The 23,597-nt window shown below is 49.8% G+C and overlaps 1 protein-coding gene across 1 annotated transcript in view; it reads right to left on the minus strand.

Annotated features, from left to right (window-relative positions):
- Window positions 1-1,464: 1,464 nt before the first annotated feature.
- The window catches only part of MARCO (macrophage receptor with collagenous structure), a 59,861-nt gene continuing 37,728 nt past the window's right edge, over window positions 1,465-23,597 (minus strand). The window contains exons 5-17 of the mRNA XM_031651152.1: window positions 21,560-21,667; window positions 21,435-21,479; window positions 19,498-19,543; window positions 18,189-18,292; window positions 14,659-14,757; window positions 14,515-14,550; window positions 13,924-14,022; window positions 13,768-13,830; window positions 5,826-5,870; window positions 4,280-4,378; window positions 3,680-3,724; window positions 2,845-3,021; window positions 1,465-1,741 (exon numbers count right to left, since the gene is read on the minus strand). Of these exons, the coding sequence (XP_031507012.1) occupies window positions 1,608-1,741; window positions 2,845-3,021; window positions 3,680-3,724; window positions 4,280-4,378; window positions 5,826-5,870; window positions 13,768-13,830; window positions 13,924-14,022; window positions 14,515-14,550; window positions 14,659-14,757; window positions 18,189-18,292; window positions 19,498-19,543; window positions 21,435-21,479; window positions 21,560-21,667 (1,100 nt within the window). The 3' untranslated portion in view covers window positions 1,465-1,607. The remainder of the gene's footprint in view (window positions 1,742-2,844; window positions 3,022-3,679; window positions 3,725-4,279; window positions 4,379-5,825; window positions 5,871-13,767; window positions 13,831-13,923; window positions 14,023-14,514; window positions 14,551-14,658; window positions 14,758-18,188; window positions 18,293-19,497; window positions 19,544-21,434; window positions 21,480-21,559; window positions 21,668-23,597) is intronic.

Genomic DNA, 23,597 nt, shown 5'->3' on the forward strand with positions numbered 1-23,597 from the left:
GCCAGCTGGTGAACAATGGTCTCAGCTGGGGCAACTGGGCCCCCTCCACCTGCTCACTCCCCCGCTAATGGGCTAGCCAGTCTTGTTTTCATAACACAGCTTGGATTCCAAGAGAGAGCAAGCCAGTGCAAGGTCCCTTGAGGCCCAGGCTTGGAACTGCTTCCCAGCACTTTTGCCACTTTCTGTTAGCCAAAGCAAGTCTTTGAGACCAGCCCAGAGTCAAGGTGTGGGAAGCAGACCTTGCTTCTTGGGAAAGGAGCTGCAGTCACATTGTTAGTGCCATGAATATAAGCTGGGCAAAGCACAGCCAGCATACCACATTGCTTCACCACTCTGAGGTTGAGTTTGCTCATTTATAAAATGAGAATAATATTATTTATATTATGTGATACCCTAGTGTAAGGGAAATGGCTGCACTTTAGTCAGGAATAGGCCGAGGCAGCCAGCCGGCGCAGCGTGACTCAGTGGGTTTGGAGTGCAGGCGCACACGCCAAACATTATGTAACCATGCCACGTGAGGCACATTATGTAACCACTCACACATGCTCATGTGAGGCTCAGAGCCACTGTTGTCTGTAAAAGGTATAACTACCTTGCTGACGCTGTACATATGGCTTGCACTCATGGCTTTCTTGTGCCCATGGCTCACTCATGCCCACAGCTGGCTTGTGTCCAGAGAGAGAGAATAAAACCATATCAAAACTCCTTACGATTCATCGAGTTGTTCTTCCAGCTACCTGCCACTTGCCCACTGACTCCCCTCGGACCTCAGTCAAAACCTGACACCTAGCGTTCTGTGTTCTTTCAGTAGATGGTTAGTCAGTTGTTGCCACAAGAAGGGACACAGGATAGGCTCAGGAAAACAAAGTCCTTTATACCTACAGGTCCTAGAATGACAGAGTCACTGTATGCCAAGAAGGGGTCACATCCTCCCCACCCTTTAAGGTCCAGTTCAAATTGTGCTTTTTCAGAAAACCTTTTTGATTACTCTCACTCCAGATAACTATTTCCATTCTGTAAATCCCACTTGTGTATGGAAGGGAAGTTCAGTGAGACTCTAAGACTGATTTCAAGCTTACTATGTGGTTTGCAACATGGAGAATGGGCTTAGCCCAGCAGGCAGGGAGCTGAGAGAGAGCAAGGACCCGGGGGCAGGTGGAGTCAGGGTGGAGCACAGAGCACAGGGCATGAAGAGAGTTCATGTGTGTGCTGGAATGTTACCAGGTCACGGTCAGGGGAGGACAAAAAAGGGGAGAGAGAGCTCACCATGAGAGATGTTATGTCTGAATGACTGAAGAGATGGTCAAGACTAAGGTTGACCATAAGTGACCTTCACCTTCTGTGTCACCACTTCCACCCTCTCCTTCCCCTGGCTATGGACATGAGAGAATTCAATGAAATGTTGTGGTGCATGGAGTGGGCACATCAATGGGGATGAGAGGTATGAACACACTGACACTCAGCCACAGTCAATGATGTTGAGCTTTATTAACGGCCCCTCTCCGGAGGCTGCTCAGTTGTCCCTAGGGAACTCCTCAGAGATCTTCTGCCTTCCCGTGTGTGAGCCCGAGGACACTCAGGAGCAGAGCAGTGAAAGGGTTTCCCGGTCAGATGCTGCACTCCACGCCTGCGTCCTCCTCGTGGCTGCAGTCGTGAGAGCCCCAGTTATTCTTGCTGCAGTTCCACAGGGTACTCTCCGTGCCCCGACACTGAACATTATCCAGCCAGATCTGCCCAGTGCCTTGATAGAGAGAAAGCGAGAGAGAGAGAGAGAGAGAGAGAGAGAAAGCAAAAAGGGTAGGATTAGAGTCATAGCAAAGCAGCCACATGTGTGCCTGGGAGATTCCATCCGGGATAGACTGCCGAATTTTCTCACAGTCATTCTGGCCCATTCTGGCCCAATGTGCTGATGGCTGGCTTAGCCTACCTTTTTTTTTTTTTTTACAATGACTCTGCCTCCATTCTATTCTCTACCCTTTGACGAAAGTCTCATGCAAATATTTAATACTTAAACCCCACACTATTTGAAATATCTTCCTGGGGGGTTGGGGGTATCCTAATGTTTAGTCTCCTCCCTGCTAATTCACTCCTACTGTGTCCACCTTTCTCACATGCCTCTGTAATCATGCCATCGCCCTGCTCTAAAGCTAGCATTTGCTTTGGGTTGGAGTAAGGACAGGGAGCACTTGGGGTTGGGAGCAAGCGGGGAAACAGGCCTCATGTCCTGCTGGGGCAGCTTCTATGGCCAGAGAAAAGGGCTCTGCCTGGGGACTTAACTCCTTTGCTCAAGGTTTGAACTTTTGGCTGAAAGACATAGGCTGAGTCTCTAGCATCTGAAGACATTTTCCCCAAATTTTAGTAAGTCCCTGCTCTGATTTGTTTCCTCTTCCCTTCCCATCTTCTCTTTAAACATGATCACAGCCAAGACTGCTGGTCAATCCAGGATGCTAGTTTGCAGATAGCTGGAGTGAACGTCTGTGTTTGCCTGCCCTGAATCTTCTCTCTGTTCTTCTAGTTCCAGCAACTCATCTGTCCTTTGGAGAGCCATCTCCGGCAAACACCCTCAGCCATGTGGCATTCTGACTCCAGGGCTGGATGGACATTGACTGAAGCAAGGCCAGCCTTCACTGTCAGCGCTGGAGAAGACAGGTCATCTTTCTGCTGGGGTGGCCAAGCTGGAAGGACGCATACCTGGAGCCCTGTGCTGCAGAGATTTCTGGTTGCTTGGACCAATTCTTTTCTTTTAAGGCAAACCACACTGAGTCACTCGCCAACACCCCACCAGCGAGAGAAAGCCACATCCACACCTCTGAGGAAGAGGCCCTTGGCTGGTGACTCACTTACCAGCTCCCACTTTGTACAGGGCCCTTCCTCTGGAGTAACCCAGCATGCGGCAGAAGACAGTGGCGTCAGAATTGTGCCATTCATCATCGCAAATGGTCCCCCAGATACCACCGTAGTAAACTTCAGCCCGGCCTCGGTTACCACTGCCAACAATCCTGACGGACACTGCGTTTTCACCTGGGTGAAGAAACACACGTGGGAGAGGTGAGGAAGGCCCCTTGGCGCTTTGGGTAAGTGTGGGCTCTTTCTTTTCATTTTGGAGTTCTACAGTTAAGGAAAAGAAATACCCCTGCTTGACTGTCACCAGAGCCTGGAAGATCCCACTTTACAGCACCCACCCAACCTGGCATGCAGCCTCCGTGCACCTGGGGCCTGCGGGCACAAGGCCAGGGGGGCAGGTGCCCCTGTGGCTGGTTTGCAAATTGCATACACCAGGTCTTGTCACGTGTTGTGGAGACAAAAAAAAGAAAAATTGATAAAAGAGAAGGAAGGAAGGAAAGAATGGAGGGAGAGAAGGAGGGAGAGAGGGAAAGGAAGGAGGGAGGGAGAGGAAAGAAAGAAGGAAAAGGGGAGGAAGGGAGGGAGAGAGAAAAGGAAAGGAAGAAGGCGAAAGGGGGAAGGAAGGGAGAGAAGGAAGGAAGTGAGAGTGGCTGGGGAGGGAAACTGCTAACTGCTGCTGTGTGCCGTGGGCACGCTCATTCACAGGACTAGACCCTCAACTCTTCCCCAAAATGAGAAATTTATTTGAGAACCGTCTTTTCCCCCAACACACACAATTTTCAGGTACAGAATTGACTTTAAAGCACACATTAAAGAGAATATAAATAGTGATTACCTGTTTCACCTTTTTCTCCCTTTACTCCTCTCTCCCCAGAAGATCCTGTCATGAGGAGAAAACCCACACGGTTTGAAAGAAATCCAGGCAGGATGCCTTTGCCTGCATTTGCAGGAGTGGGGAGCAGGTGGAGGGGTGGGGGTGGTCAGACTCTCCCTGGGTCTCGCCTGTGGCCTGGCATTGTGGGTACAGGACGTCCTGTGGGTGTCAATGATTAAGCAGGAAGAAACGGGCCTGAGCTATAGCAAGAGGGGTTGAAGTTAGATTGGTGAGGGACGCTTGGTCTGGTCAGGGATATGGAGTGGGATGGGCTCATCTCCTTCATGCAAACCGTCTAGGGGTGTTGGGTCATGGGGCATGGCTCAAGTGCACATTCATATCCCTGCCTCGGATTCTAGAGCTGTGCCTAATCCACTGCTGTGTGCTCCACGCCTAGGACAACCCCCAGGCAAGACTTGCCAATTAAAGAAATAAACCTCTACCCTCCTGGGTTCTGAAAACCCCCAAAACTCTTAAAACAGGGCGTTTCCTGTTTTCAGGTACAGAACTGGCTGTAAAGCATAGTCCTAAGAACCAAGGAATCAGATACAGAGGCCTTACCTTTCACTCCCTGGTCTCCCTTCTGGCCAGCTTGTCCAGGGGCTCCCTTGGAGCCTGCCAGCCCCGGGCTCCCCTGTTGTCCCTTCACACCTGCAGGGCCTGGAAGGAGAGACAGTGCCCTGGTCAGGTACCCTGCTTTGCCTTTCCAAGAGAGACCCAAGGGCCTTGCTGTTTAACAAAAGAGTTATTCTTAACTGCCAGACCGCCCCCATGGCTGGGCTATCTGAACGTTCAGCCTGTCTTTGGTCCATATGGGGGCTGCACTGGTCTCTCAACTCTTAGGTAAATGCTGTGGAGAACAGGCAGGCTAAAATAGCTGGTGGTATTCCACAGATTGTTGGTCCTTCTGGAATTACATAGTTACGTGGAAGTTCTAGCCACGCTGGGAGAAGTTGCTAGAATGTTTCTAAGCCTCGATGTCTCCTTTAGTGAATTGAAATAGTAACAGAGGCCGGGTACAGTGGCTTACTCCTGTAATCCCATGCTTTGGGAGGCCAAGGTGGGAGGATGACTTGAGGTGGGGAGGCCAAGGCTGCAGTGAGCTATCCTGGCACCACTGCACTCGGGCCTGGGTGACACAGAGACTTTGTCTCTAAAAAAACTGAAAAAACAAAACAAAACACAACACAAAATGGTAATAGAATATCTAGCTGAGGAGGAAGAAAAGTTGCTCAAGAAACGTGTCTGAAAAATTTCACTTTTGCACTCACAGGGGCAGGGCTGTCGAGAGGCCTAGAAACACCCTGCAGCTGATGCCGGCTCAGGACCCAACTGAAGCACAGGCTCTGGAGGTGAGGAGAAGAATAAGAAAGCCCAGCGACAGGCAGCGGGAGGCAGACAGGAGAGGCTTGGGGGCCAAGAAGAAGAGGCAAGTGGGCCACAGCTGAGGTGGGGAAGCAGCAGCCGTGGATGGAGCAGAAGGGGCACATCTCCATGGCGGCTGTACAGCCTGGAGCCTCCGCCTGCACCCCTAGCTCTCCTGACATTTTCCCCCTTTGCCATCCTCAGCCCCTGCCCCACATGCTACACCCCTCAGGATGCTGAGTTCCTGTTATTCCCAGGTTTTGCAGTGGAGAAATCTGAGACTTGAGTGACAGAGCCCTGGAGTCTTTTTTTTTTTTTTTTTTTTTGAGACGGCGTCTGGCTCTGTCGCCCAGGCTGGAGTGCAGTGGCCTGATCTCAGCTCACTGCAAGCTCCGCCTCCCGGGTTTACGCCATTCTCCGGCCTCAGCCTCCCGTGTAGCTGGGACTACAGGCGCCCGCCACCTCGCCCGGCTATTTTTTTGTATTTTTTAGTAGAGACGGGGTTTCACCGTGTTAGCCAGGATGGTCTCGATCTGCTGACCTCGTGATCCGCCCGTCTCGGCCTCCCAAAGTGCTGGGATTACAGGCTTGAGCCACCGTGCCCGGCCGAGCCCTGGAGTCTTAACCTCCACTTTGGAAGAAGGTCACAGCTGTGCGTTCAAAGTCAACAAGACCTGCCCTCTGAGTGGGCAGGCCTTCCCCGTCATCACTCTGAGGGATGAAAATGCAGTCAGCCCTTTACCTGGAACTCCTGGTTCTCCTTTTCTTCCTTGCTGTCCTTGAAGTCCTAAGATCAAAACAAAAAAAGGGGGGGAGGAGATAATAAAACTTAGATATTAGACATTTTTAATCTTAGACAACCTCTACCTTTTGTCTGATTAATGCAGATGGAAAGACACATTGGTTCTCCACGATTGTTTAAAGCTTCTTCAGCAGATCATAAAAAGAGACAGTCTGCAGATGAATGAGAACAGGTGTATTGGGGGTGAAACAGCAAGGTACTGGATGAAAGCCTGGATTAGACAGACCTCAGATGCACCGCTGGCCTTCCCTGCCCACCAGTAACCTGACCTGGCATCTAAATCCAATCCCATTCCCTGCTGTTGCATTTATATTGGAAGAGAATTGGGAGATATCTGGTAAATAAAGTAATTGCCAAAATAAAGTTATTGCCAAAAGACTGTGGAGGGGGCTCAGTGGCCACCAGGAGCTTTGGGGGTCCTCTCCCCTAATAGATGCTCTACAAGTATTTGTTGGTTTATTTCATTGCGGCCCCCAGTGGCTAAAGATTCACGTGGCTAAAGGGTCTAATGTCCAGAAAATGGAAAAATAATAACCACAATCATTGGTGATTATCCTATTGTAGTTAATGTTAAAGTTGCCCCATTCTTCCTTCTTTCTGTCCATTCATCCTTTTTTTTCAGTAAAGTTTCATGGAAGACCCACTGTCCCCAGCGCCCTGCTGGGTCACTGTGAGATAATAATTTGTTCATTTAGCAAGATCATGTCCTCTTGATTCTAAGTGCCAATATTTATTTTATTTCAGAGAAATAGGACTCCTCAAAGCAGTTACACAAACTTGGGAAAATGCAAGCTCATTATTGACTATCAATAAAAGTTACTAGAGGGTAACAAGGGGAACACCAACAGTGAGTCATAAGTATCTGTGCCCCTGGCCAAGCACGGAGCTCAGTCGACCTCCTTGCAGTTGCCTTGGGGAAGTTTCTGCCTGCCCTGCCCCACCTCTCACTTCAGTCCCTGGATTTTCCAAGCACCTGCAGTGTGTTGGTTAGTGGAGGGAGAGGCAAGGGGCTGGCAAGACTCTTCAGGGCCCCTTCTTGGAATAATGAGCAAGAGCAGTTGTGAATGCCCCTGAAATCCAGGGGCATTTCAGATCCCACCCCTAGGCTTGGCGCTGCCTGGGGAGGAGGGCGGGAGAGCCAAGGCAACAAGAGAAGCAGGAAGCACCAGAAGATTCTGAGAGGGCATGTACTTCTGTTCCTCATGTTAGGGAAAGGGACAGAACTGAGGCTGGGATAGGTTTTTGTAAGAGCTGGAGGTGCTTAGAGGTCAGCCCCTGGCAGACAGGCCCTAGCTTACACCGGGCCATTTGTGTACACACCTGTCCCTCTGAATAGAATGCCTCACCCCTTGGTTCACCTGGGGAACTCACATTTAGCTTGTAAACTCTGCAAAGATGATATCAGATGTCACCACCTGTGAAGCCTTCCCTCTCTCACCCAAGACATGATATCCTTTCTCCCAAGGTATTAAAGCAAAGTGGTTCCACAGTCTGACAGCCTGGGCTTGAGTCCACTTCTGTCTTATACTGACTTTGTGACCTTGAACCAGGTGTCCCTGCTCTGAGCCTCAGTCTCCTTCTCTGAGTCTCCTTGTTGCCTCCTGAGGCAGTTGTGAGGCTGAAATGAAATTGTGTGTGTCAAGTGCTGAGCCTGGTGCCTGGCCAGTGCTAAATAAATGATGTCACAGGACCCTGTGCCCCCTCCAGGTGGGGGAGCACCTCAGGTACTGAGGTTGAGTCCACACATGAGCACCAGGATTGCTGCACAGCTAGCACCCAGCAAATGTCTTCTATTGACCTGAAGGGCTGAGCTGAGATTGTCCAGGAGAAGCGACAGATGTTTCCCTTCTGCTTACCTGCATCTGAACGGCATATGTCAAGATGGGTTAGGAGAAAGATCACATTCTATATGTCTATGATGGTGATGAAGTAGGAAACAGTCTACATCACAGTGTCTTGGGGTCCCTGAACCCTGTCTCTAGAGACATGCTCTTAAGGTAGAGATTTCTGCAACATGGCACCCTCTGGGATGCAGATAGAAGGGGCCGAGAGTCTGGATGTGGACTGTTTCCTACTTCATCACCATCATAGACATATAGAATGTGATCTTTCCCCCTACCAGTCTTGACATACACTGTTCACATGCAGGTAAGCAGAAGTGGCCTCAAAACACGGTGACCTCCCTTTATTGTGACCACCCAAAGAGATGCACCCCTCCAACTGTCCTCTAAAGCACTGAACAGTAAACGCCCTCTAAAGACAGGAATCATAGGAAAGCCCCTGTTCACCAGGTTCGTGGCCCCAAGCCTGACCCTCCCTCTTTGCTTCCCATACTCTCCCTTCCTAGCTCCTCACCTCCAGGGGACTCAGCCTTTTCTGCTGCCTGCATTGTGCCAGGCACTGTGCCAGGGGCTTTACATACATTGCCTTGTTTGATCTTTCTGCCACCCTCCAAAGCAGTGTGATTTCCCTCCTTTACAGAGGAGAAAGTACACCCTCAGAGATGCTAGGTGAGTTATCCAGGGTCACATAGGAATGAATGGGGAAGTCGGGGCTGTCACCCAGGCCCAGCCTCCCACTGTTCCCTGAAGGCACCTTTGTTCCACTAGTACTAGGCTCACTCCTCTCCAGAGTTTCACTTGGTCTATGCACTTGGTTCCCAAGACACCTCCAGCCTTCCTGCAACCATTTTTCCCCCTAAAAGAGGAGTAGTCAAACTAGAGTATACATCAGAATCATCTGGGTGCATCTTGTTGGTAAACAACTTGCTAGGGCCCACCCAGAGTCACTGATCCAGTGGGGCTGGAGTGGGAATCCAAGAATCCACATTACTAACAGGTTCCCAGGTGATGCTAATGCTGCAAGTCTCAGGACCACAGTTTGAGTAGCACTGCCCTAAACAACTCTCACTCATTCTTGAGGAATCAGCTCACAGCCCACCTCCTATGAGCAGCCTTCCTTGTCTCTACAGGAACTTACAGCCCCTCTGGCATCTGAACCCTCCCAGACCCACAGTTCATATGGCAGAGGTTGGACCTTGGTGAAATGTCTTCTGATATGTGTTTAATGGGTATTGGAAATTAGCATTGAGGTTTGTGTGATTTTTCTCCAAGCCTCACTGGACTCTAAGAGAACACTGGCTGAGTGGTGGACTAATTGATGGAGGAACTAGTAATTACTTCACTATAAATCAAGGCAGCATCCTGATATCAGCTCCTGCAGAGTGGAGGGAGAAATGGCCAAAAAATAGGTTCCAGAGCTGCTTGTTGTAAAACTACACTGGAGAGCAAATAAATGCTGGATTTTTCTTCTTAACCATAAGTAAGCTGGCTTTCCCCGAGTATCACAAGCTTATCAAGCTGAGAGGGCTCCAAATATTTACTTGCAAAGTAGTTTTACAGAAAAAATTTTCCCCCAAGAAACATGTGTTATGTTAGAGAACACATGCCTTCCAGTTGTTTAGTGTTGAGCTGGTGTTCTGACTAAAGTCTTCAACTGTTCTTGCTCCCAAGGAAGCTGCCTATTTCAAACCTAGAGTGCTGTGAAACCGTCAGGGACCTGGTGTTTTCTACACTGCTTGCATGCCACAGAAAAGGAAACAGGATCAGCAAAGTCAAGTAGCTGAGCCTGTGGTCACCCAGCAGTCAGGGGTAAGTTCAAGTTGAGGCTCAGGTCTCCTGATTCTGAGTGAAATGGAGAAATTTCCAATACATTAAAATAACTTCCTCCCTCCCTCCCTCCCTCCCTTCTTTCTTTCTTTCTTTCTTTCTTTCTTTCTTTCTTTCTTTCTTTCTTTCTTTCTTTCTTTCTTTCCTCTCCTTTCTTTTTCTGACAGGGTCTCACTCTGTTGCTCAGGCTGGAGTGCAGTGGTGCGATTATAGCTCGTTGCAGTCTCAAATTCTTTGGCTCAAGTGATCCTCCTCCTCCTCCTCCTTCAGCCTCCTGAGTAACTGAGACTACAGGTACATGCCACCATGCCCAGCTAATTTTTTTGTATTTTGTAGAGAGGGGGCCATTGCTGTCTTGCCCAGGCTAGGGAAACCTTCCTAAATACCATACCAACTTGGAGGCTAGGTGCTACCTGGCAAATTTAGGATTGAGTGAATAACTGACAAATTGGCCTTGTGGTAAGAAGTGAGATGAAGGATAAGGGACTCAAAATTGGGGTATGTGTAGACTTCTGCAGAGCTCTCTAAGAAAGTTAGAGAAAAATGAGGAAGAGTTTTATAAATGACAATTTAGTGATTTGACTTAGTAGAATTTAATAAATTGTTGGACTATCTCAGTACTTAGATATGAGGAATGGAATTAACTGAGAAATTATACCTTCAAATGCAGATGAGAAACATCTTCAAATACAGATGAGAAAATGGATTTTGTGTTATTTGCACTTCAGTTTTGCCCGAAGAGGAAAATAAAAGGGCATGGAAAATTCACACTGTTATAGTTTAGACATAAAGGCCATTGAGATAAAGAATTTCCAATCAGATTGATGTTTTGGACTTTAAATGTTTTGGCTGCTTCTAATGTTATTTCATGAGGTAGAAACAGTAAAAAGAGAAATGTCATGATTACAAGCTGAAATAGAGTCCTTTCTTATTTCTAAACAAATATTATATCAAAATAGCTAAGACATGCAGAGCTAAAATTGGATTATTCTTCTGCAATCGTTGAAAGTGAAAATGTTAGAAATACTAAGTGATGGAGACTGGACAGGGTCTGTTTCTAGCAGGTAAAAAAAGTGACCCTGAGAGAAGGTTCTGCATGCCTTGCTTGATAAAATGTGGAGGTTTTCTTCCCACCAGAATGGAAGGAATTTCCCCTTTGTCTTATTTAATATGAGCTGGCTCCTCTCTCTCAAGAGGGGCAAACAAGAGGAAGCATTTCACCTGAATAGGGTAGAGTATGGTCAGTGGCTGTGGGGGAGGTAGAAAGGCTTGGTGACCAAGCCAGGATTTACCCATTTATGGAGGAGTGGAAGGTGTGGCTGGGGTGGGGACAGGGTGAAGGTAACTGATTTCTCTCAAATCATACACTCTACATTCTTCCATAAAACCAAATCTGGAAAAGCACAACTCTGGAATCAGACTTTGGGATTCAATTCTGAATTCAGTTCATGCTCCCTGTGATACTGTGAGCAAAGGGTTTACTCTCTCTGAGCCTTTGCTTCCTCGGTTGTAGAGGAGAATGGTAAGTTCAGTGTGATCATAGGGGTCAAGACCCAGGCACAGTGCCTGGCCCAGAAGCACTGATAACAATGAACAGACCACTCATCTTTTAAAAATAATTAATGCACAGTCATGAAACCTAGCTGTCACCTAGGTCAAGTCAACACACAGTAATTTTTCTGTTTTCATTTAAAGTGGCTAGATATTCTCTTGAGAGATTAATGATTTTATTTACAAAATGGGAAATATGTCAGTTTGGAAACCTGGCTTGATATATCAAAACTGGCCAAGCACTGCAGTGGCTTTAGTTTGGGGAATACCGACATCCGGACATTGACAAGTATACACTGTCCTCCATGATGGGGAGATCGGGCTTCCACTCTCCGCGTGCCCCTCCTTCTCCCACTTCGGAAGTTGTCAAATGTAATCTCTCCAGAAGTTTATTAGCCTATGACTCCAGGATGATCTACAGACCCAGCCAGATTAGTCAGATTCCTATTGGAATTCCCCTCTGCGATGTACATGTGGACTGTCAGCTACTTAGTCAAGGCAAACATTTGGACTTGGGTGGGCAACCTGCACAGTTTTAGATAAATGGTAATTATCACAAGCCCCCAACTTGAAATGCAATTCCTCATGTTTACTTGGTCAGCCAGGGGTAACCCCTAGAATTTGCTGGCTGGTATTCACTACTAGGCCTAATTATTGGAGAACTCCATAAGAGTGCTCAACAGATATACAAGGTCTCAATGGTGATGAAATTAAAACAATCCCCAAGCTATGGGCCAAAAGTCTTTTGCTAAAATGGGTGTGGGGTCCTGGGTACATAACTAAGAACTGTGATAGGGCCTGAGAGCTTCATGTTTCCTCCCAGGAATGGAACAAGCTGCTACCTTCTGCTCCGATCCTTTCTGAACTGGGATGAAGGAAGGAGGTGTCACTCATCAGCACACCTTGATGGTGGGGCTGGGGAGGAAGACCTCATGATAGACTGTACTAATAAGACCCCAAGCTTTGTCTTGTATGAGCTTAGATTTGAACCTGGCTGTGTCTCTTAATGGCTGTTTGACTGTAAAGTTGCGCTACGGAGAGTGCTTGTCCCACTGGTGTCAAGAAGATGCTCATTAGTAGGACTGCTTTTGTTCTGCAAATCCTCCCAAGATGCAAAGGGCGGGGCAGGATTCCCTACTCTCAGACTGTGGGAGACCCAGGCTTGGGGCTCGGAGACTGAGCACAGTGCTCCTGTGGGCAAAATCATGTTTTACCTCCAATACTCTTGGTTAGTCAAGAAACATTAGTCTAGCAGTCGGGGCGGGGACAGAGGGTGGCTACCATTTACAACCGAGAGATTAAAGCAATCATCTCCATGAAACCACACAGAAGGTTCGGGGGCAAGAGAGCATCAGGACTCATAGTCAGACGGATTCTGAGACTGGGGACCAGTGAAGATGGAATTATAAGATCAGAATGGACAGTGAACACGCCAGGAACGTCTGACGACCATACCCAGATGGAACCTTTCCCATGGTGAGACCTTGCTGGTGGCCTTCAGGTGGCATCCACATGGGATCAGGTAGCAGGGATCCTCCCATACCGACACACCATCCATAAAAAACACAACTGCTGAGGGGCTGGACAGATTACAAGGACGGAGAGGGTGTAAAAGCTGCCCTTGCCATGGCTCCTGACAGCTTTCAAAAAAACCCAAAAGTTCAGACCCAGGGTCCAAGGTTTGCCGGGAGGTGGTGATGAATGAATCAATCAATCGATTAGAACCGTGGAGGACCAGGTCCCAGTGTGGGTCTCTAGCACAGCATGGGGGGTGAGGGCATCCATAAGCATGACCTTCTTCTCGGGCAGAGGACAGGGGTGGAGGCAGACTGTCTACAGATGTCCTTGGCAGACATGCAGCTCTACATCATAACCCTGCCTTCCCCATAGCCCCTCCCGCCTGCTCCTGGCTTTCCAATGTATGCAACAGTTCTCCATAGAAATACCCAATCAGAGTGTGGCCACACCATCAGGCAACAGTCTCTCTGTTCACTGCAATACCCTGCATGTCTGAGGGCAGAAAGGCAGGAATTGGTCTTATGCATTGTGATAGTAGTCTGGACTTTCTAGACCAAGTGAGCACACTGCGACTGGACTAAACTGGCTTATAAAATAGACTATATTGGTACAATGGTTTACGACCTAGACTAAATGGACATGATGGTATATAACCTAGATTGGGTTGGCATTATGGTATAAACTCGTCTTTGTGAGTTTGGCTAGTGTGGGTCAGTGCTCCCAGGCTGCTCCCTTAGGAAAATGTGGAAGAAGAGTTTTCTGGATCCTCCAGCCTGAATCCAGACTCCTGGACCCCCTCCTGGGGGTCCCAATGAAGGGTCAGCAGGAGAGAGCAGAAACATACAGCTGGGAGGCAGACCAGGGAGATGGTATGAGCAAGGTGCTTTGCTCTCCTCCCTGATGCAGGAGGTTTGGTCATGGCATTCAAGGCCTTTCATGAGCCATGAGAAGAGAAAGAACAGCCCTAGGCCGTTGGGCTTAAGTGGTCCTGGCAGGGGCAACTGCCCTCCATAACCGGGAACCTCAGAGGCCAAGGCGCAGAAGATCCTCTGCCTCCTCCGTGGGCCTAACAGGAGGCGGTTTTTCTCCCTATCCATCCTGCCACCCAGCAAGCCCACCTACTCACCCACCGCACCCTCTGTTACCTGTGTCCCCTTTGCTTCCTTTCAGGCCCGCGGCTCCTGGACTCCCGGGGCTCCCTGGAAGTCCTGGACAACAGACACCACAGAGGGCATAAGGGCTGGACTAGGCAGGTTTTCACACATCACTCTCTGTGCTCGCCACGGGACCCAGGATCTCACCTGTTAGCCCACGGGAGCCAGCACTGCCAGGCTCGCCCTTGGCACCTGGCTGTCCCACTGCACCAGGAGGGCCTGGAACACCCTGCAGTCCAGGTTGTCCTGAAAGGAAAGTAGTGACTGCCAGGCTGTGGTGGTTGGCAGAGGGCCCGGCTACCCCAACCCCTGGTGCTTCTGTTCTCAGCAGTGAGACATGTACCTCTTAACACCTTAAAGTCCTCTTGGCAGATTTAACACCTCTCTTTAGAAGCCATGAGCTAGCCCTCTTAGTAGTAGGAAAATGATTCTCAGCAACTTACTAATCTTTTCCATCTGCAGGGTTTGGGACTTATGGACTTACTAGGAGCTCTGGTGTGACTGTCTAACTTCATGCCATGGGTGGCAAAATGGGGTGAAGTCTAGAAAGAAACATCAGTGAGGCCTGCCTCCCGCTGGCTGCTCTGTTCCTGTTAGTCAGGGCCAGGTTTTAAAGAAACCCCAGGTGCTCTGGGTGAACACTACAATGAAGCAAGAGATGGTGGAGCCAGGTCCCCAGCTTCACTCTGCCAGGGACAGTGGTAGCTGGGATGACGCCAAGATTCCTGTAGTTCTTACCTGGATCTCCTTTAGCTCCAGGAAAACCAGCCAAACCTAAGATGAAAAAGAACTTTTAGGAATTTTTTTTCCCTTTGGCTCAACCAGCCAGAAAAAAAAGAGAAATACCTAGAGATCAATGGATGTGACCATGCGCTCTCTTACCTGGTGGGCCTGGCCTCCCTGAGTCACCTTTACTCCCCTGGGCTCCAGGAGGCCCCATGACCCCTGCATCTCCTTTCATGCCCTTGTCCCCTTTGCTTCCTGAAAAACCAAAAAGTCTCAGTCAGGTGTGGGAGGAACGCCAATCAGGCCACCATGTCCTCCTCTGACACTTCCCATTCCACTGAAATCCTAAATCCTAAACTCCTTGGGCTCCTACTTGGTGCCCACGAGTGGAAGATATGACCGCTGCCCTCAAGGAGCGGACCACTCTGCCCCAGAGACAAGAAAGAAACTCATGAAAATTTGGTGAGGTGACCTGGTATGGCTGACAGTCAACAGAAAACCCTGGTCCCCTTGGGAGGGACAATAGCCCAGGCTCAACCAGCACTGTCTGGCTCATTTTCGTGTCTGCATTTTGGCAATTATTTGACTTCATTTCAAAAATTGAAACCTGAGTATTCCAAAAAGCAGATCCCAAATGCTAAGAATAGCAACTTTGAGGCGTCAACAGACAGAAAAACATTGCAACAGCTCATATTCCTGCCAGCACTTCAGACATGGGCTTTCCTGGTACCCAAGATTTCAAATTTTCCACTTATCATCAGAATTCAGAGCTCATCCTAGCCTGTCCCCTTCTGAGTCCTCTGTCGCTCCCTCCTCTCTTGCTGGTGCCTGGTGCATATCAATTGACAGAGGCTCCTCACTGGGGTAGGGCTCTGCGACTTCTTTGGTTTAGGGGTGGACTGCCTGGACCTTGCCAGCCACTCAATGCAGGATACTACTGGTAGGCTGCCGAAGTCCCACCATCAGCTGGGTGTCCTTGCTCACCTCCACTCCCCTGGGGTTGGGGAGAGTGGGGCAAAGGTCTAAAGAGGAACATCTCACTTCAACACAACCTTTTAGGCTTTCTAAAAGGCTTATTGGGAGGCAATTTTGTTAAAAGGCATTTATTGCTCCATTCTATGATTTTGATAATTCTGAAGCTGGGGAGGACTCAGGCATGACACCAACCTTCTCTCCAGTGACTTAGAAAAGGGGGCAGAGAGCTCTGAAGAGGTGAGGAAGAAGGGAGAGACCTGGGTCTTGGCATTGAGTGCTGTGAGTTCATGAGTTGTGAGGCTCATGAATCAGACCCCTTAAGATGGCTGAATGCTTGAAGGGTGGCTGCTCCTTGAGGAAGACAAAGCAATCCTAAGGAACTTGGTTGTGGCTGAGCCGTCCTATAACAGCTGGAGGGGCAAAAAGCAGAGAAGGCTGTTCTTGGCCATTCAGGAGTCCACTCCGAGACGGGCCAACGCACCTGTTAGGTACACTGAGAACTGTTTCCTGATTTTTGCTGTGGGCCAGGACCATCAAGTTACAGCATCGCTGGGCCACATGAGGTTTCTTCAGAACGGTCTGGGCCTGCATCTGCATTGCTATAACTTCCACTCCCCAGCGAAGGGGATGGCTTTGGAAAGAGGGCAGTCAGAGGACCACATCAGTCAGAAGACCACACTCTGGCTCTAGCCAAGGCAGCACAGCTGCCTCTGACTTCAAAACTTTCCAACTGCAGCGGTAGTATGGTGAGGAAAATAAGCTTGTCCCCTGGGACTTCAAGTTGGTGGCTTATCTGTCTACTAGCAGGAAGAGAATAGGTAAAATCTCAGCACCATTGGGGTCAGGTCTCCCTTGGTTTGCACAGCCCAGCTACTGGCAGTGGATTGAGCAAGCCATGGGTAAGAGAGATCTCATGATCTTGGGAAATGAAATTTGGCAAGAGGAGGAGTGGGCTGGAGTCCTGAGTTTTGAAGAACTCAAACTGCTGCCTTTCTCTTCACCGAACATAGCGTTTGCCTGAGTCTTGGTGTGGATTCTATGCTTGCCTTTGTGACAGGGTGATTGGGAAGCAGCATAACTCAGACTCAGTGGGCAAAGACCTAGCTGTGGCCCCTTCTCTGGGGCTGGCGGGACCACTTTGAGAAAGTATGGGTTTCCCTTTCCCATCTATAGAGAGAACTATGTTGTTCCAGCTTTGGAAGGATCCTCAGAGGTCAACTGCCCAACCATCTTCCTGTGCCAGTATCCCCCATCAGCCCAGCCTAGGAGAATTCTGCAGCCCCTCCTCTGATCCCAGCAGTCAGTTTCCCGCTAAGACCAGTGCCCACCCAGTTCATCAGGGGTCAACCCCAGGTTCTGAATCATTCTTCCTCTCTGGCCTTAGCACAGTTGGTCCTCCTGAAACCTTAGTCCATTGGTCCCTTGGTCCTTATTCTTCTGCTGGGCACCACCCTGGGCAAGACCATTTTCTTTCCCACAAATGCCCTTTGAATATTTGAGGATGGCTGACACATCCCTGCTAAGGGCTGTCATCTTGAGGGCCAGCCTTCCCAGTTTTTTGTAAGGAATTCCCATGTGCCAGGTACAGTGGTACACATCTCATATGTCCTATATTCCTGCAGTAATTCATCCTCATTAAAGGTTTGTATTATTATTAGTCCCCTTTTCTAGGTGAGTAAATTGAGGCTAAGAGAGGTTAAGTCATTTGCCCAAGGTCACACAGTTAGTGAGCCATATCAGAACCCAGGTCTGTCTGATCTTGAAACTGAAGTCCTTCCCTTTCTACCTTACGGGATAACTACTACTACTGCTACTACTACTACTACCGCTACTACTACTACTATTACTATTACTAGCTGTCATGTATTTGATGCCTATTACTAGTTATCAGATATTTAATGCCTATCATGTGGCAGACAGTTTGAAAGCATGGTCTCTAACCCTTATTACTGTCTTGTAAAATATGTCTAATTTAATTACTATTTTAATTTAATTACCATTATTTTCTAAAATGAGAACATTAAAGCCCTGGCATAAGACCAGGTGCAGAGGAGGGATGGGAACCAAGCCCACCTGGCCGCACAATCCTCACTCTCTGTCATTCACTGCAGAGCCTCCCCGATGGCTGCAGGAGGCTGAGAGGTGGAGAGCGTGGCATGCCTGGGCCGTTCAGCCTCTAAGCCAGTGTTTCTCCGAGTTTGGTGCCCAGACCTTCAAGGTCTGAACCGTCCAGAGCATTTGAAACAGACCCTCGAGCCCTCCCTGCATTTTAAGCAAGCACCAAACAGCTCTTATCATATTGGCCTGTGGCTTGAGGAACACTGTTCTAGAGATAGCACCCTCAGTCAGTGGGGGATTCTGGCTGCCTGGGGTCTCCCTCCTGGAATCAACCCTCTTGCCCTTGCCGCCAGTCAGTCTGCCCTGCTTCCCAAGGCCCAGTGCAGGCCCACCCTCCTCATTCCCTCGGCTTCCTCTCTGAGCTCGTAGCACTGCCTGTGCCCCGACTTGCCATAGTCATGCCTGGAATGACATTGTTCTCCCTCTCACGTTGCATCTCTTTGCTCACCCGGGAAGAAGAGACCACATGTGGTGCTCCAGAGGTTCCCATAGACAGAGCACTGCCCTGCTCGCACTGGATAGACCCAATGGGACAGGAAGGCCTGCTCCCTCAGGCTCCTGGCAAAGCACCAACACCCCAATACGCTCCTCACCTGGGAGGCCCAGGTCTCCCTTATCTCCCTTGTTCCTAGCTTCCTTTTGGGCCAACGACCCCCCATCGCTTTGCTGCCCTTCTCTCTCCTTAGTCCTGGGGTGCCTGCAAAGAGAATGGCTGGTGAGGTGGGCTCCCACTATCCTTTGGGGACAGGCTACTAGGAGGCAAAAGGGGCAGGAAGCATTTGGGAGAGAAGGGACTGACCCCATTTCTTCTGGGATGTGCTAGCTCATTTCTTGGGTGGTCTTGAAGAGGTGCGGTGGCAGGACTCAAGAGAAGAGGACTGTAGGGTGGGCGGTAACCTTCTGGGCTGGTGGGCTGTGGAGAGAGGTCGGGGGACAAGCTCTAGTGCCTCAGGAATGCATCATTTGTCCCTAGCAGAGCAAGCACAAGCTACCAGTGGCTCTTGCTTCCCCTGAGCACCCTGGGGTCTTTGAGGCCTGTGGAGGCAGTGGAAAGAGCTCAGTTGCTGTGGTTCGAGAATGTCTAAATGTCTTTAATCAGCTGACATTCTAGATCCTACTAGCTGGAAGGTGCCCAGAAGGAGATCTCTCTCTCTCTCTCTCTCTTGCTCTCTCTCTCTCACTGACACGATTGCACAAACACAAACAGCAGAGTCCCTGGCAGTTCCAGGCAGGTGTTTGCTCTTTGCTACTGCTTGAAAGCTGCCCTCAAAAGTTCGTGTATTCGAAGGCTGGTCCTCACGCAACAGGTCCTAGTGGAAGGTGTTTGGGTCACAGGAGGCAGATCCCTTTATGAAGAGATTAATCCCATCTGGCAAGATGGAGTGAGTTCTCACCTTAGGACTAGGGATTAGTTACCAAGAGAGCTAGTTCCATTTCCTCCACCATGTTTTGACTCACAACACAAGGCTCCCCCCACCAGAGTTTCAGAGTGGAGCTACCCAATCTTGAACTTCCCCACCTGCAGAATTATGAGCTTCTATTCTGTGTGTGAATTACCCAGTCTCAGGTATTCTGTAATAGCTGCACACAAACAGGCTAAGACAGTTCTCTTCCAAAAGGTCCAGGAACAGCACCTAGAATATGTCGCAAGGCAGGCAGGAAAGGCTTTAGAGTCAGGCAAGTGTGTTTGAATTGTAGCTCTGTCACTCCCAAACTGGATGACCCTGAAAAGCCACTTAAGTATTCTGCACCTCAATTTTCTCATCTGTAAAATGGGGCTGGTAATGACTACCTGGTCCACAGCTGATGCCTAATTAGTGCTCTAAGACAAAAATGCACTGAAGAATGGTGATTCCCACCCATGTGGCCCAGGTATCCAAGGCTTGCATGTGGAGTACAGACTGGAGGTGCTGGGTGTTCCTGGGGGCCGGGCAGGGGCAGGAGGGATCTGTTGGGGAGAGAAACGGTAAGAGAGTATGAGGGGAAATTGAGGGATCCAGGAGGCAAAGTGGAAAAGGATGGGAATGAGAGGAGGAGAGGAGGCGGTGTATATAGAGAGGCTCTAAGTGAGCTACTGAATTACAAAGTTTTCCCTGAGGACACCAGTGCGGGGCCCAAGCAGGTAGAGATGGGCTCTGGACTCCACATTCTATGGGTGCCACACCTGCTTGTGGATGTGTTTCAGCATGTGGGTTCCAGGAGGATTTGGGCTGAAGAAGGGGTTGCCTGTTTTAGTGCTAGTGATTGCATTGTGTCCTGGCTTTGATCCCTCTGTCAGGCTTTTCAGTGATGCCTGCCTGTCAGGAGTCCTAAAGAGAAGGGGAGGCTCCAGCCCTCTATTCCTTCTTGAAGGAAATGACTGCTCCTGTGGCTTCTGGCTTTTCCTTCAAGCCAGCCTCCTCAATGGCTCCACTCTGGTGAGTTTCAGGCACCTAGCCTGAGTCCCTCTCTCTCAGAGGAAAGAGGATGGAGGGAGACCCACTCCCCTCTGAGTGAGCTTGTTCTGCTCAAGCCCCCACAGGCTGAGTGTGAGTGTGTATGCATGGGGGGTGTGAATGTCTACGAATGTGTGTGAGCATATGCATAGGGATTGTACTTGTGTAAGTGTAAGAATGCAAATATGCACATAGATGTGTGCTCAGACATGGGTGTATGAGTATATGTGTGTGTGTATGAGTGCATGTGTGTGCATGAGTGTGATTATGTTTGTGCGTGAGTGTGAGAATGCAAGTATGTGCACAGATGTGCCCTCAGACATGAGTGTGAGTGTGTGTGGTGTGAATGTATGTGCACACCTTTGACTGCACCATAAACCTTCCTTCTTATGGTCTGCCTATCCTCCCCCCTTTAATCCTCCTCAGAAAACCCCCTGCTGGACACAGATCAATAGGCTCTTTGGGGTCCCTTCTATTAAATTTCTTCCCAAAATCAATTTCTGGAGGATTCTCCCTTCTAAAAAGTTTCCTTTTTTGTAACTGGTGGTGTTTTCTTTCTGCCTCAGCAGCCTGGCAGCTTAGAGCCCTGTTTGTTTACTCCCAACTCCCTTGTAAATCCTCTCGTCTGCCCTTTGTCTAGTAAAGGTCTTAATGTCTTTGCATCTTCACATCCCAGCAGCCTCGACCCCTTGGGGAATTTGCAAGATGGAGGTTCTAAATGAAGGGTGGATGGGAGTAGAGTGGAATAGAAAACCAATGTTTGGGTTTGTCCCTGGGGAGGGACAGTTCTGGGTCCCCCATTCTCTGACTGGGCCCCGTGAACCCATTTATATTAATAAGATGGCTGGGCAGAATTAGGCAACAGTCTAAAAAAATGGAAACTAATACTTTCCCAGGAACAATCACGAGCTTTGGGTCATTGTCTCTAATCCCCCCCGCCCCTGGCAGCCCTGTGTGGCCCTCTCATCCCCAATCACAGAAAAAGAAACTGAGGCTCAGTTTCTTTGGAAACATCAGGAAACATTCCCAAGGGCACAGAGCTAGTCCAAGGTGGAGGTGCATGTGCCTGACAACAGAGTCCCTGTTGGACCAAGGAGGCCAACTTTCCGAAATGGCACTGGCAGACTTACATTCTCACACAGAGGAGCGGGTAGGAGTCACACCCACCAGCCCCACCCAGGATGAAGGCCATCTAGCCATACCTGCCCCTGAGGGCCCTACTCTGGCCACCAGAAAGGGTGCTTCCCAGCCTCTCAGCCCCTCTGGGGTCTCCCACCAGACCTCCGTTCACCTACAGACCCCTCAGAGGTCCAGACTCTGGAAGGGGGCTGAGTCTGCAACCCGCGGCAGTCACTCTGAGAAGCTTGCTGTGTATTTCTGGGCACACAACTGGCACCTACTCACCTGCCTCTCCCTTGACTCCCGGTGGGCCTTGGGGTCCTGGTGGGCCTGGAAGGGAAAGGGAATTCAGAGTGAAGCCAAAGAAGGAGGAGGAAAATGATTAAGGGTCAACAGAAAAAGACCTGTACCTGTTGCTCCATCTCGTCCGGCAGCCCCCTTGGCTCCCTTCTCAGCAGGTGGCCCCGGTGGGCCAGGGGCACCAGGCATGCCCATGGCCCCCTTATGACCTTGAAGACCTGAGGAAGAGGAGCAGAGACACTAATGAGTCAGCCAACAAAGATGGGGCAACACTGCCATCACTCACATGGTGATTCATTCAACAAACGTTCACTGAGCATGGAGATGAGCCAACTGTGTGGAAAGAAGGAAAGAAGACAGAGTTTCTCCTGCAAGAAACCCATGGCCTAGAAAGCAAAAGAGAGACACTGAGTCAAACAGTCCTGGGGGCAGGTATTAGCACTGCCCCTTTAGCTGGGTGACCTTCTGCAAGTTACATTATCGTTTTGAGCCTCAGCTCCCTCATCAGTAAGACAGAATTAGTGTACTAGTTACACATGGATCCTGAGGTTACCATGTGGGGACAATCATGGAAAACATACAAGGCAAGCTCTGGATAAATGGAGCCTATAATTTCTAGAACTCACATGATTCTGTACCTATTTCCAAGGACCACTTTGCAGATGGAGTTTCACTGGAATCTCACAACAACCAGAGGGGGCATACAGGGCTCCTCGTCCCCATCGCCAAGGTGGGCAGTGATGTCTGAGATGCCCAGGTCTTGCCTGAGATCTCACCTTGAGAGTGTGACCACAGATTCCAGGTCTCCCCAGGGCAAAGCCTGCACATTGCCAAGACACTGTGGCAGTGAAGCATGTGATGTGCTTTCTATTTCAAAGTAGAATCCCATCCAATGTGTGGGATCCATATGTCCTATCATTTTATATATACAAGGCTGGAAGGATGGAGTTCCAACTGGTGACTAGAACCTCTCACTTCAGCAAGGGATCCCTTTTGGATGTGTCTCTGGAGAGAGAATCATTTCAGGGTTTGACATCTGCTTCCACTGATGAGCGGCATGACCTGGATAGGGGTCACTGGCCTGGCCCTTGCCTCTGCTCTGTACATGAGGAAGGCCCCACCCCTTGCTGAAGCCCTGGAGGACAGCAGAGGCCATGACGCATGGAAGAAACCCAGTAGGCTCATTTGAAGCTGGCCAAAGTGGGAGGGATGGAACCGCATACCCCAACATGCAGGACAGCACCCTCCTGTAGAAAGCCAGTCCTCCTCCCCTGGTGATCGTGCTGGGAGGAGCTTGCCTCTGGCAGCCTCTTTGAGTGGTGCGCCCACCACTCCCAGGCTAGGTTGGAGGTTCCCAGGGCAAGCTCCTAGATCCCAGCCCACAGGCGTCAGAATCTGTACCATCCCTTCTCAGGAAGAGCAGTGCAAGCTGTCTGCCTCACCGTGTGTCTCGTCCTGGGGGCAGGGATAGGGATAGGCTCAGGCTCAGGACTCTGAATTCAGTTTCTCCAAACCCGCCTCCTGTACCATCTTGAGTGAGCTGATGCCCTGAACCCCAACAGTTTGCTTAAGTTAGTGTGAGTAGTCACCGAAACTCCTGCTGTGCTTATTCAGGGGCTCTCAGGCCTCGGCCTCATCCCTCGTGCCCTCCATACCTCACCTCCCCACACCATTCCCATGTTCTCGTGCTTCAGAATATGAACTTTTCTCTCTGTGTCTGACCCCACTAAGCTCCCCACCCCAAGGGCCTTGCACACATGCCCCTTCTCCCGCCTTGCCTGCAGGCAGCTCAGCCCAGTTTCCCTCGCCTTCTCTACCCAGGAGTTGCCTCATCCCTTTCTCAGGAGCAGTGGCCAGGGCTGAGACTGCATCAGGCTCCAAATTGGTTGCCTCCCAAACAGGAAGGCTCACGAGGGCAGAGCCTCGTCTGTCTTCATGTCTGGATCCCCAATGACTATGGTAACTTCTCATCCTCATGGAACGCTCAATAGATCTTTGCTGGGAGGAAGGAAAGCAAGTCCAGATTGATAGGGAGACAAAATATGGCAGACAGGGTTTTTGGTAACTCTCCCCAGCTTGGCTGAGGAGCAGTTCCCCCACCGTGTCCCAGGCAGCCTGCGTGGGAAGGCAGTTCCCTGTGCAGCTGCC

This window comes from Papio anubis, chromosome 10 (genome assembly GCF_008728515.1).
Source record: "Papio anubis isolate 15944 chromosome 10, Panubis1.0, whole genome shotgun sequence".
Classification (NCBI taxonomy): Eukaryota; Metazoa; Chordata; class Mammalia; order Primates; family Cercopithecidae; genus Papio; species Papio anubis.